The 14602-nt window shown below is 39.7% G+C and overlaps 1 protein-coding gene across 5 annotated transcripts in view; it reads left to right on the top strand.

The window, feature by feature from the left end:
* The window catches only part of PRPF40B (pre-mRNA processing factor 40 homolog B), a 35299-nt gene that overhangs the window by 16863 nt on the left and 3834 nt on the right, over nucleotides 1-14602 (top strand). For all 5 annotated transcript variants that reach the window (XM_069970135.1, XM_069970133.1, XM_069970132.1 and 2 more), the window contains exons 11-23: nucleotides 1501-1686; nucleotides 2920-3028; nucleotides 3950-4014; nucleotides 4661-4825; nucleotides 6317-6425; nucleotides 7549-7699; nucleotides 7811-7944; nucleotides 8168-8282; nucleotides 9750-9841; nucleotides 10052-10168; nucleotides 10767-10904; nucleotides 11573-11668; nucleotides 13653-13808. In XM_069970135.1, the coding sequence (XP_069826236.1) occupies nucleotides 1501-1686; nucleotides 2920-3028; nucleotides 3950-4014; nucleotides 4661-4825; nucleotides 6317-6425; nucleotides 7549-7699; nucleotides 7811-7944; nucleotides 8168-8282; nucleotides 9750-9841; nucleotides 10052-10168; nucleotides 10767-10904; nucleotides 11573-11668; nucleotides 13653-13808 (1633 nt within the window). The remainder of the gene's footprint in view (nucleotides 1-1500; nucleotides 1687-2919; nucleotides 3029-3949; nucleotides 4015-4660; nucleotides 4826-6316; nucleotides 6426-7548; nucleotides 7700-7810; nucleotides 7945-8167; nucleotides 8283-9749; nucleotides 9842-10051; nucleotides 10169-10766; nucleotides 10905-11572; nucleotides 11669-13652; nucleotides 13809-14602) is intronic.

Here is a 14602-nt window from a genome sequence, read left to right as displayed (position 1 = left end):
AAAAATCGTTATTCCGATCGTTTTTAAGATCGCTTAAGCCTATCTTTCACATAGGGTGAATCTTTGAAAGACTGTTTACACAAAGCGATCTGCGAATTTTTAACGAACGACGATTTGAGAACATTCGATCGTTCGCTGCGTTTACATGGAACGATTATCGCTCAAATGTGATCGTTATTGTGAAAATTCGAACAATAATCTTTCTGTGTAAACGCAGCATTACAGATCCTAATCCCAAGATCATGGACAAAATTGGCTCTGGTGTGAGTGCGTTAAAACTTTAATTGGGAGTACTTCTTTAAAGGAGCTCTCCAGTTTATTTCTCCTCATGCCAATATTCTTCTAAAAACGCATCTAAACTGCATATGATGTGAACTGACACCAAACCACTTATGAGTCTCACAACTTCACCTGGCCAGACTCCCACAGCATGATTAGAGGAACTACAGAGATGTAATTCATATTAGTAAAAAAAAAATCAAGATGGCTGAAAACCCTTGCCTGCAACATGAGCTAAAAAAGAAAAACACATAGGGGGATATTTACTAACATCTAAAAACACGATTTTGTCAAAGATGTTTTGGCATGATTTCCAATCTAATGTGTTTAGTAAAATTTATGTAAATTGTCTAATAGCATAGTAAATGTGTCTTAAAAATAATGGTCTTTTAATTAGTCTAATAAATTCCCCTGGTTCGGAGCAGACGTAGCGATGCGTCAATATATGCGACTTTTTAAAAAAATTGAGCAGTTAATAAATTTAGCTAAAAAAGAATTCTGGCGCACTTTTGATCTAATAACAACAAAAAATCTAATTCAAAAATTCGAATCTAATTTGGATAGTCTGGTCTAAAAAAGCTTCATAAATTCATATTAGATTTATTTTGAGCTCAAACTAGATATATTAGACTAAAAACAGGCAGCATTAATTTGATAAATGTATCCAGAAGAAGCTCTACATTTTTCTCTTATAATAGCCTATGCTGCACTAGGCCTTAAAGGTCCTAATTATTAAATTTGGAAAACTTTATGCATCCTCATTGCCAATCATTGACATATAAAACATGGTAGTAGATCAATAACATTTATTCAAACATGTAGCTAAGGCTAGGTTCACACTGCATTTTTTCTATCCGTTTAACATATATGTTTTATGGAAAAAACGGATGCAAAAAGTGTTTACAAAAACAGATGCAATTGTGTACCATCTTTTTGGATGTGTTTTTCCATTGACTTCCATTATAAAAAATAAAACGGATCAAAACAGATGCTTTTTTTTTAACCTACACAAAAATAGTGTTGACTACGTTTTTCTGTCCGTTAAAAGTAACCAGTTAAAACCAGATACATTGAATGGATAGGAAAAACACAGTGTGAACCCAGCCTAAGTTAAATAAAAAAAAAAATTTGAAAAATAAAAAGTAGAAGGGACCTTTCTTTATGACTGAGAAACTATAACTTTATCACTATTGTTTTCTCATCTGTCTAATGTGAATCTAGAATCGATCATGAGAATAAGTCTGCGGCTTCCAGTCCTCGCTCTGCAGCAGCTTCGTCTGACACTGAAATGACACCTACTGAGGAGGTTTCTGCATTACCGCCCAGTATACCAGAGCCAGTCGACACTGCTGACACAGAAACCTCACAAGATGATGCCACATTTAACCAGAAGGAGCTGAGTAACAGGTGAGGCCATTGATGTGCTTACCTGTTACATGTTTCTTTTAAAGGTGTCATTCGTGGGTGAGAGTCTCATGTACTGTGACAGTGAGTTCTAGAGAATGGCAAAACCAGAGACCCCTTTACCTACCCCACTACCGTCATACTGATCTGTGGCTGTAACTTTGATATGACACTCTATTAATACTATCATTTGCAGCAATACTATGTTTACATGCTGCAGATCTGCTAATATACTAAAATTACATCTCATTTGTCTATAGAAAAAGGAGTTAGTAAAATAAATGACTGCATTATTATTTTAGCATGTTTGTATAATTGTGGAGAACCCTATAATCACAATTCATAAATGCTTTAAATGATTAACATTGATGGCCTATCCTGCATGGTCACAGAAGCAGTTGAGTTGTTGTGTCTGTGTAAACAGTAAACCGGAATTAGCCCCAATACCAGTGCAATATTTGCCTGTTCAGCCAATAATCACCTGTCCCATAAAGGTGGCCATACACCTTCAATACCAGTCGTTCCTCCCCATACACAGAAGTGTTTGGCGCTGTCTGGCATTACTGTGTTCTCTATAAAGGAGAAGGGGTGAGCTGCAGCCAGACAGTTCTCACTGTGTCTTATCTTTCTGAGAACAAAGGGATCAGGCAATAAAATTCCATCATGCCTGACCCTGATATCCACTGACATCACCTGTGTAGTCACAGGAGACCCCATACACTTTATACTGAAGGCCATGAGTGGGCAACATAAATATAAATTGTATGAGAACCTTAACTCTGAGACAAACCCTTTAACTAGCAGAACTGCAGGATATACTTTCTTAAGGCCCTATTACACCAAAAGATTATCGTCTGTACTTGGCCAATTAGCCGCCACTCCGGACCATAATCACTTGGTATAATAGGACATGTTAAAAGACCATGATAGCTGACAAGCACAATGTCGGCTGATTGTGGTCTTTCAACAGGTTGAAACCCAACGATTGTGCGGGCAGCTGAACTGACAGGTCAGCGCTTGCTTCCCCTTCAATACCATGCCGTGCAATACAGCCTTTACTCACGTCATTCATACCCATAAGACTCCACTGAATTACTATTATATGAGGCTTCTCTTTGACTGATCAAATAAACCTTGGTCTTACTTAAAATCGTAGCTGCAATGTATTCATGTATTCTTGTGGACAGATACTTACATAATACTGGGTCACCTAATTTTTTTCCTGGTGTTTTGCAGTGATTCCCTGCAAATGGAAGATTGCAAAATGGAACCAGAGAAACGATTTTATCACTGGAACACAAAAGAAGAAGCTAAGCAGTTATTTAAAGATCTCCTGAAGGATAAGGTAAGATGTACGGTGTCAGCTTTAAAAAACTGGACCCTTAGAATACTGGTTATAACTAAGCTTCATCTTAAAGACTATACTTTTAAGATTGCAGTCAGGAATTGTTAGGACCGGGACAGAGAGACACAAGGACAGGTGAGCCCTGAAGCTGGCACCCGCCCCACTGCCCCTACCTGCTTGCCTCAGATGCTCTAATATAGCAAACGGACAACTGGACGGCAGTCCCTGATCTCACTACAGTGAATACACAAAACAAGACAATACACAACACAATAAAGGGAAGTCAGAAGTCCGAGTCAAAACCAGGCAAGCTACAAAGTACCAAATTGTGTCCAAAAGAATAGTCAAGTAGTCAAAGATGAAGTCAGGTAACCAGGATATAATGCAGGGAATGCTAGATCAAGTAACGCCAGGGACTTTCACAGGTGAAGCATAGTAGACTGGGGAGGATACTTATAGGTCCCAGACTCAAGATTACTGACAGCTGATTGGTAGTGTCAGCTGTCAATCAACAATCAGCTAACACACACAGCACCTATGCTGCTCAGCCAGGGCAGTGGAACCCTGGCCTCTGCTACAACACAGAATAGCAGAGCCGAGTAGGTAAAAAACACAAGAAGCAGTCCAGCTGCTATGAGCGCCGTCGTCGCGCCCCTAGCAACCGGCCTGAGCGGTCATGTATGCTTTGACTACACGCATAGGCGGTGCCAGGAGCCGAACGAGTCCTAACAGGAATCCAGGGATAGTAAACCAGCACACTGTAGAATGTCTCATCAGTGATCAATAGATCTGAACCGATGAATGTTTTATTGGTCTCTTTAAAATATTCAGTTAAATTACATCTCTAAAACCATTCTAAAGCTCAGCTGTTCACGCTTCCATAAAAATGGCTTATATTACTGAGTTGTTGCTTATTTTTAGGGTGTTTCATCTAACGCATCATGGGAGCAAGCAATGAAAATTATTATAAATGATCCACGGTACAGGTAAGAAGCATGTCTCTGTGTTTTTAAATGTCACATAATATTCGTAAAATTGATTTTCTAGTTGAAGTTATTTTTTTTGCCTGTTCTATATATAAAATACAGTCCTATAGAATCGGCCACTAGGTGTCTCACTTACTGCCTCTGTCACTAAGGGTATTTGGTCTGTATTAACAGTAAGAAAAGAGACCAAATGCAGGAAGTCATGTCAGTTGTCCCTCTGCTCTGCACAGACTGTCCCAGTGAAGATGAATGCTAATTGGCCACTAGCCGTACACACCCCTGTACATGCACCTGTGCATTGCTGCTGCTCAGTAACCTAACTGAGCTTTTGTGTTCATGGATATACCATAAATTAAAGATTTCTTAATCTGGAGGCTGTTGGATTCCTTCACTTTGTATTTAATACATTGGATTAGCTGACAATCCAGCGTGCATCTCCTTCCCTACGTCACCATCTCCCGGACCTGGTTACACGGTGCTGTTGGGCCCTTCTGTTTATGCCTGATGACATGTCAAAAGATTTTTATAATGACAGGTGCTCTTTAAATTGGAGTAGTGAGTATGTGCCTTTCTCTTTATGTTTGCCTACTGTTATTCCTGGGTAACATACTATTGTGTTCATTGACTTAAATTTACTTTTGCCCAGTGCACTGCCAAAACTAGGCGAAAAGAAGCAGGTGTTCAATGCATACAAATCACAGCGTGAAAAAGAAGAGAAGGAGGAAACCAGACTCCGAGCCAAGGAGGCTAAAGAGAATCTGCAGAGTTTCTTAGAGCAGCATGAGAAGATGACATCAACCACTCGATACAGGTAATAAAATGCTATGGCCCTAGTCCTTCCTTTATGTAGCAACCTAAAAATATACAAAGTTTTACTTGGGATTGTATACTCTGGGCTACAAGGTGTCCTTCTAGGCCACTAGATTGCCTTAGCTACCTGCATCTTACTGTAATACTTTGCCTTAAAGGGAACCTGTCAGTTGGGATGATGGCGCCAAGCCCACCCGACCCCCCCGGTGGAGCCCCGGATACTTACCCTTTCCTGCAAGTCCCACTCCTGGACCCGATCCAGGGACGGAGATCTCGCTGTCAGAAGCTGTGCGCGCGCTCAGCAGAGATGAGTCCGATGCCCATAGAGAATGACTGCTCCAGTCATTCTCTATGGGCATTGGACTCATCTCAGGTAATTAGCATACAGTGCGCGCTCACCTTCCGGCACTGATATCTCCATCCGGGGACCGGGTTCAAGAGTGGGACTTGCAGGAAAGGGGAGGTATCCAGGGCTCCACCGGGGGATCGGGCGGGCTCGGCGCTCTCCTCCCGGGTGACAGGTCCTCTTTAACTTCTTAGCCTGTAACAATCCCATTGTATGTTATAGTGTTTTTCTATGTTTAGATACTTGCTAAAACATTTTTTAATAAACAAAGATAATATATAAAAATATACTGGGCTGCTAAATGACCCTGTAGTGTTACAGGGATTAATGTTCTACTGTCTTTTCTACATTTTAAAGCATCCTAAAGTAAAAGCATCACTGATGTTTTTAAAAACCTTTCTTGCCACTGCCTGGCTTTTTCCAGCTCATTACACAAGATAGCTCTATAGATCATAATGGAGCCCATCTCTTGCAACAAGTCTCCTGGCTTTATCTGGGGATTAGTGGGGTTGTCAGCACTGAGACAACAAAATGATCAAAAAATTTGACATGACTGTGGGATATGTCAGGATTTTATTATAAATAACATTGACAATATTCAGTAACAAACATTGCCAATTGCCAACCTGACAATCGCTCAACGCTGTATACATGCCCACATTTTATAGAGTGCAAGTGCCCTAATCATATTCTGGACACAATGTACTGGTGTTGCACATAACCAGTAAGACCAGTGATTGGCTGTAGTGTCCTGTACTGGGTGTACAGGGACTTCATCAGATCATCAAGGTGTATAGCAATACAGGGGCAGTCAGGTATTACAGCAGTCACATTAGCTAAGGGTACTATTAAACAAAGCGATTATTGGCCGTACTTGGCCACTTGCTTTGTGTGATAGCTCATGTTGTAAAACAACGATAATCCAACATGCATGATGTTGGCTGATCGCTAGTTTACAACAAACCCAACTTACAACGGAACCGAAATTCTGATGCCGATAGCGACGGTCTGCTGGCCATCTCTCCATGTAATAGGAGCTACGGCAGCAGACCGCAGCTAACTCTTATGGGCTGTCTGGACAAATCCTTATTATCTTCATCTTTTCCTAAGTAAAACTATATCAGCAAATGTGTCTGATTTTTTTAGGAAAGCTGAGCAAATGTTTGGAGAACAAGAAGTCTGGTCACTTGTTCCAGAAAGAGATCGCAAAGAAATCTATGATGATGTACTCGTCTTTCTTGCAAAAAAAGAAAAAGTAAGTATTTTTTACCTTAGTGGCTTTTTTCGGTATTTCTTTTACTCTTTAAGCTATTTTCAAGAGTGGTTTCCCTCCATAATTTTACAAAAATACAGCCATGTCCTGACGCCATTCAGAATTATCAATACCGACATTCTTATAAAAATTAATCTTATTAGCACCTGTTGAAGATAATTCTTTGGGTTGATCCTAAATCAGATCAGAATATCCTTGTTTTCTTCCTAAAAAGTAGCATTTATGTTATTTTGGGAGGTAGGGTGGTGTAAAAACAAAACAAAACATGAACTTTGTGTTTTTTTTGGGTGGTATTTTGTAATCCAGATCTTTTTTTGTTGTGTTCTGGACAAGCAAAAAAATTACTGTTTTTATTGTTTGTACTGCGTTTTACCTTTGACTAGTGGTGCAGTGTTTTTCCTACAAAAGGCCTCCATACACATCAGTAAAAAGTTGACCAACCTCCTGATCTCGGCAAGACTAGCCAGTCTTATGAGTATAGGACCTCTTGACTTCCCAACAGATGATGTCAGAGGAGAAAAGAATCAGACATTTTGGATTTCAACTGCCCATCCCTTTTGTTTTTGGGGAGATGCGCCTTTCTTTCCCTCCCGATATAATAGGGATGGCAAAATGGGGATAACACAAAAATCAAGCCATGAATTACACAAGAACAGTCTTTTACCAGCATCCCTTCCCTATTTGCGCCTGTTTTTAACATCCCCGCTAAAGCCAACCCATTTCGTGTATGCCATTTTCAAATGGGTGCCACATAGAAAGACATGACAGCCCTTTCTGAAACAAAGGATCACCCAATTGCTACACTTTTTATCCTCCTAGGTTTTACTGTGAGAAACTCATAGCTGAAACTCCTTAACCACTACTGTACATGTAGCCTCTGTAACCACCTTACTTTGTAAAGTAATAGGTGTTATGGGGATGATTCTATTTGTTTTTGGATTACTGCAATGATTTCCCCTGCTCGTCTTGTTATTGTACAGAGGGGTCTATTCTTCTTGCTTTCATTTTGTCTCTTCTGTTCGTTAATAAATAAAGAATAAAAAAAACATGCAGAGGAGCCGTACAAGACAAGTTTTGAGCTAAATTTATTTTACATCTAACCTAGGAACAAGCAAAGCAGCTGAGGAAACGTAATGTTCAAGCCCTGAAAAATATCTTGGATAATATGAGCAATGTCAGCTTCCAGACAACATGGTCAGAGGCCCAGCAGTACCTAATGGATAACCCAATGTTTGCGGAGGATGAAGAACTGCAGAGTGAGTATATAATGGAAGCATTTAACAGTGGTTGGTTCTTTAGACACTGGCTAAGTTAGTTATTATTTTGTAAATGCTAGGTGCAGTCACCTGGTATTGATTTTTTTCTAGATATGGATAAGGAAGATGCGCTCATTTGCTTTGAGGAACATATCCGAGCTCTGGAAAAAGACGAAGCCGAGGAAAAGGAAAAAAGTAGACTGCGTGAAAGGCGACAGCAACGTAAAAATCGTGAATCTTTCCAGGTACATCCTGAATAAGTCTTAGGCCATTTTCACACTACGTAAGTACCGTAGTAATTACGGCTGTTGTAACATCCGAATTCAGCTGGGGTAAAGATTATCCAGCCCGTACTGTGAATATACTATAAATGTGTTAGATGGAAAAATCCCTTTAAGTATTCTACAGATAGCCTTCAGCAATTGTAACAACTATAAATTACTATTCTCCTGCATGTCCTTCTTCCAGGTTTTCCTTGATGAGCTGCATGAAACCGGTCAGTTACACTCCATGTCTACTTGGATGGAGCTGTACCCGTCAGTAAGCACTGACACTCGCTTTTCTAACATGCTAGGACAGACAGGTAATTCTCTTTACCCTTGCATTCTTCTTTTAGGAATTAAGTCTTCTTACTTAGTGGCTAATGTGTAGTGGGAGGTATTTAATTCCTACTGGTTAAAAGCAAGGTAATATGCATATATCACAGACTAGGAAGTAAACCGTAAGATAACTTAATTAAGCCTTGGTTAGTCAGTGGCATATCTATTGTCTTTTCTTCCATATACTATCTCAAATTTTATGATACCGTCGTGTCCTAAAGAAGTTACCATTCTTGCCCTTAGTGTGGGTGTGGTTTAGCAGCTCAATGTCATTCAATTGAATGGAGCTGAGTTTGAATACCACACACAACCTGAGGACAGGGGTGGTGCTGTTCTTAAGAAAAGGCAGCTGTGCTTTTCTAATCCCTTTAAAAAAAAAAAAGAGAAAGTTTGTATCATGGGTACACCAGGTTAGCTCACCTTTAGGGCTCCTTGTAACGGATAACTACTAATATAAAGATTATTATATACAGAGATGCCCATAAACAGAGATAGGGAATTTATCATGACTATCATTTTATATAGCGGTCTAATGGGAATCTGTACTTGACCAAGATGCACCAGATTTATCAAGAATTTCAAGACTTTCAATACAATTGGCACATCATTCTTACTGTTTGTCCACTATACCTTGAAATCTATTAGATATATGAGCTGAATTTTGGCATAAATATAAGTAAGTTTGCAGGGGTGTGAAAGGCCATGCCCCCTCTTACTAAGATACATGGTGGATAAAAAGTCACCATTATTTCTTTCTGCCATTAGAGTATTTGTTGAGAAGTAGGAATGATTTATCTTAAGGGCAATGCTGTTCAATTCCATTAGCCTGGAGATCACATTCAATCTAATGTGGAGGCAGCATGTTATAGAGCAGGGATGGGGAACCTTCGTCCCTCCAGCTGTTGCAAAACTACAATTCCTATCATGCCTGGACAGCCAAAGCTAAAGCTTTGGCTGTCCAGGCATGATGGGAATTGTAGTTTTGCAACAGCTAGAGGGCCAAAGGTTCCCCATCCCTGTTATAGAGCATGAGAAGCTGAGCGGATAAATTTATAGTTTTATAGGAAAGCCTCCAAAATACCTAGATTGCTGCCTATTCTGGGTTAGGTAGTCATGTGGGTGGTCCTACACAGTGATTGATATCTATCTGTATAAATGTGTGTGTATATATATATATATATAGAGAGAGAGAGAGCTGTCAGTCATCGAGTAGCACCGCCCACATGACTACTTAATTAGAAGGGATTTAATGAATAAATGGCAAGTTATCCCAGAACTTTTCTATCAATTCAATATATTGCAGTCTGCTCAGTTCCTCCTGCTCTATAACCTGCCGCCTGCACACTGCGCTGCATTTTCATTGTGACAGGTTGATAACTGTTATGTCGGTGGACGTATCTAGAAGATGGTATTTGTAGGGCCAATTATTGATGTCTTCTGTTCTATTTCAGGGTCTACTCCACTTGATTTGTTTAAGTTTTATGTGGAAGATCTGAAGGCTCGATTCCATGATGAGAAAAAGATCATAAAAGATATTCTGAAGGTGAGCATAACAAACTAGCTGTAAGGAGCAGCTACTTGTGTGTTGTTGTGTTGCCGCATTCCCGTCAGTAAACTTTAATGGGGTGTTAGCTGGTGACAGATACCTTTAGTTAATGATGTTTTACCATATTTTGAAATGATATAAAAGAGCAGTAGTAAGCAGACTACATCTATTCTGTGACCTTTTCATTGTGTTTTTTTCCTAAAACAGGATCGTAACTTCAGCGTTGAGGTGAATACTACATTTGAAGACTTTGCACACATTATCAGTTTTGACAAGCGAGCGGCTACACTTGACGCAGGAAATATCAAGTTAACATTTAATAGTGTAAGTGTCACTGAAGGACAGACTGCGCTGAAGGGAAAAGATGAAAAGGCACTCAACATATTCGTAGTTAAAGGGGTATTCTACTCAAACATAACTTTTCATATGTTGCTGCCCATGGTGAGACTAACAATTCCTTCCATACTTGTTATTATCTATTCAGTCTCCTTCTCCCAGTTCTGAGCTGCTGCTTTCCGCTGAAGACACAACAACCTTTGTGTGAGCCTTTCTCTCCGTCTCCCCCTCCTCCCTTCTGAGACGGCTGATGTAAACAAGTCCCTGTCTAGCTTTACCTACAACTTGTAGCTTCATTGTAATGCTGGGAGGGTTAATCTAAAGCCAAGTTGCTGTGATTAATCCTCCCGGCATTACAAAGTTGCAGATAGGGACTTGTTTTCATCAGCCAATCTCGGAATGGAGGGGGAGAAGGAGAGAAGAGCTCTCACACAGTTTTCTGTGCCTTCAGCAGCTCAGAACTTGGGGAGGAGACTGAATATCCAGTAACAAGTATGGAAGAAGTTGTATTAGTCTTACTGGGGGCAGAAACATATGAAAAGTTATGAGTGAATGGTATACCCCTTTAACTCTTCGTTTGTTTTAGCTGCTGGAGAAAGCTGAGGCACGGGAACGGGAGCGAGGAAAGGAAGAAGCGCGCAAGTTTAGAAGGAAAGAAGCGGCATTTAAAAGCATGTTGAAGCAGGCGGCTCCACCTCTGGAATTAGAGAGCAGTTGGGATGATGTAAGCAGTGAATGGGTAGAAACTGATATGTCACCAAATTGTGCGCCTGACTCACAGATTTATTCAATTACCTTCAGAGTAGTAGTGATCATCCAGGTGGTGCGGCAGCGCAGTTAATCGTGCCATCTAAAGGCACTGCAAATGAGGGCTGATCAGCACTCACACTTATGTCCGTGCATGGCCCCATATCTACTGCAATAATAGTGATAGGGAGAGGAGATAGAGCACGACCTGATGAAGACTACTGCCACCAGACCTACAGCGGTAAGTACTACTGCATGTCTAGGTAGATTGGCCATTTAGTGGTTGCCTTCAAGATTTTGGATGGTGGCCATTTTGGATGTTACCTATAATATAGGAGACATAAGATAAATGTAGATTAAATGAGCTCAGGATTTATTTCTATCTGAGTGAGCGATGCTGTCTAATGATTAATAGTGGGTAGAGATGAGAAGCTTACACTAAGTTTGCGCAAACTTGGACTTAGTGTAAGTTCGCTCATCTCTAGTATTGGACCTGAACATTATACAGATACTGTACATGAATAGTGAATATTCTTCTGGCCAGGTTGCTTTTTATTATTTGCTGTCTGGTCACTAAATTCAGCCTGACCATAATGCCTCAAGTTTCTAGACTTTGTAAGTGAGATCCTACATATGTTTGTACAGGTACGAGAACGTTTTGTTGGTGACAGTGCTTTTGACCAGATTACAGTGGAATCAGAAAGGATCCGTCTGTTCAAGGAGTTTATGCTGTCTGTTGAGGTTGGACCATGACTTCCTATGTGCATGTATTTCTGTGTTCTATTTTGGTTCTACAAAGAACATTATCATTATGTATTTGTTACCATGCATAGAGACTATTAATGGTATTTAGATGTTTTTCATATTGTATTGAATGAGAATGATCAAAGAAAATGACTCTTAGGCCTCATGTTCATGGCCTTATTATGGCTACCTTCTGTGAGGAGCCATTATAGGGTTCCATTATAGGGTTCCCATAGAGGTGCATTATTCAGGGGAGAATAGCTTTATACATATGGCACCTGACAAAGCCATACATGTGTATGGGAGTCCTAAAATAAAGGAAATATTTAAAAATCAGTCATCTCAATTGTATTACAATTACTAAACATTATAATTGAATACATTAACTTAAACCACCAATATAAGGATACCTTCACTTGTGACCATTTGATACATCTGAACGGGGGTGTTACTGCAGTGTGGACGTGGATGTTAACTTCATGTCCATATGAAACAATTGCTGAAATATGTAAAGTATTGTGTATGACTTAGGCACTGCAGCTACAGCTTATAGAGATCTGTTCTTATAGCCTAGTGGTTTCCAACCAGTGGCTACAGAACCACGTGTAGCATGCTGTTCTCTATCTTACAATTGTCCCGTATTGTGATAGATAACATATCTCACCCCTTAATAGTCAGTTATTATATTATTATACCTAACAACTGAACGCCTCAGGATCCCTGGGCCCATACACATGACGAATGCTAAAATGTCACACCTACATACATCTGTAAATGTTTCTTTGAGTAGGCTGTGGCCCTTCTATATATTAACATGATGTGGTTCTTATTTATTTACTTATACATTAAATAAAATCTTTCAGCAGCAATTCAGGTTCCAAACAGCAGACACGGTTAGGTCAAGAAGACATATGATACCTTTGATACATCCAGCTATGCTTCCAGGATGTTGAAATATCTATCCCTGTCTGATTGACAGTCAGGGCTCAGCATCTAGCTGACTGGCAATCAAGCAAGATCAGGGTTGGAAGGGGGGCAAGGAGGTGTTAAAGCTTAACTGTCATTTAAATGTCACTTTTCAGAAGCCAGTAAATATCAAGCGATTTTAAGAAACTCTGTAATAGGTTTTATTAAGCAAAAGAGTTTCCTTCTGTACTAAAAAGCTGTCTTCCTACCTCCCCCCTCACCTCAGAAGAAGCAGGATTTCGGTGTCCATTATGCTCTATGGAGAGGGGAGGGGTTGGGGGGGGGGTGAGTTTGTTTTACAAGTTCCAAGATAAGCACTGACTTTATTGACCCTTAAATCCAGGGTTTTATCTAGTCTCCAAATGGCTAGGCTGCTTCTCTGCTCTCCCTGCTCACTCATCCCCCTTGACCCCTCCCCCCTCCATAGGTTATAATAGACTCAGCAAACCCGTCTTCACTTTGCTCCTCTGTAGTAAAGACAGCTTTGCCTAATAATGCACAGATAAGAAGTGAGGGGGGAAGCTGAAAAACAGCTTTTTGAGTACAAAAATAGGCTTCTTTTGCCTAAAAAAATCCTATTACAGAGTTTCTTAAAATCTCTTGTACTATTGATTTTTGCCAAAAAAATTAAATGACAGATACACTGCAGCAGTTCAGTATCTTGGGGAAGACTCTGACTCTTTGCATTGAAAAATAAAATAATTTTTTTATGTTATGGAATCACAGACAGATATATGATAGGTTTCATGTGTCTCCTTGACCTAACGGCTATCTAATAGTGTCAGCAGTTTGGAATCTGAATTGCAGCTGACAGATTCCCTTTAAAGCGGCTGTCCGAGAATTCAGGAAATTAAGCTAGTGCTAGTGAAAGGGAAGATAATAAAATAAATTCCCTGTAAGTAATCTTCCCTTTTTTAATTTTATAACATTTGCATCTTTTGTTTGATTAACCCCTTTAGGGAATATTATTTTCTTTATTCAGTTTTAAATCTCCTGATTTTCTTCTTTTTTGCAGAATGAATGCCAGCATCATCATTTCAAGGGCAAGAAACACTCCAAAAAATCAAAGAAGCACCACCGTAAGCATTCTCAGTCACCCAGCCCCGCAGAGTGGGGGAGGAAGAAGATTCCAGACATCTCTACATGGGATACTGCTGGAGCACTAGAAAAGGTGAGTTGGCATTATTTTTAAATGGAGAAGTGTCTCTAACCCAATAATCAGGTGAAATAAAATATTTATGAAGCCCTTGTGTCACAGACATCGGAAAAAGTGGGTCTTCCTCCTTTATTTACCCTCGGTTAATAAAATCAGTGTACACTTCTTGAGGTGGGAACAGCATAATGCGGGGTTCTGTATTTTGAGTAAACTGAACACTAAGGAGATCAAAAAAAGAGAAAAGAAGCCCAGACATGCAGTCACATCTGTTAGTAATCTTGGTGTTGGGTTCTTATGCTAAGAAATGACATGTCACCAGCTTAAGCACCTGTCTGTAAGCATTATGGAGGCTCACCGAGGTTAGAATGACATAAATAGATATGTGAGCTGAACACTAACCCAACCAGATCTGTAACCAGTTTACTCAGATAAATATATAATAGTAAAGCTCAGAATGATGCTTTGTGAGAGGACACACTTTAATGATGATCACACATACTGTCATTGATCATTGTATCTCCTAAATTATTGGTTGTACTAAATGACATCTGAATAAAATCAACAGACCATTTACATGAACAGATAAGTCGCTTAAGCGCTCGTTTAGTGAATGACAACAGACAATGATTTTTTTTTTTTTTTAAATGATTGGTGTTTGGACGAGAAGATAAATCAATATGAAAAGTCATCAATACGATCATATTATGTTCGTAATTGCATTCATATCTATGAATGAAGATGAATGTTTAGACTGAAAGACTTGAGAACAATTAACAATGATTTTGAGGTCAGCTCAAATGAATTTTCAT

Source organism: Dendropsophus ebraccatus, chromosome 5 (assembly GCF_027789765.1).
Source record: "Dendropsophus ebraccatus isolate aDenEbr1 chromosome 5, aDenEbr1.pat, whole genome shotgun sequence".
Lineage (NCBI taxonomy): Eukaryota > Metazoa > Chordata > Amphibia > Anura > Hylidae > Dendropsophus > Dendropsophus ebraccatus.
This window is presented reverse-complemented; position numbering and strand designations above follow the sequence as displayed.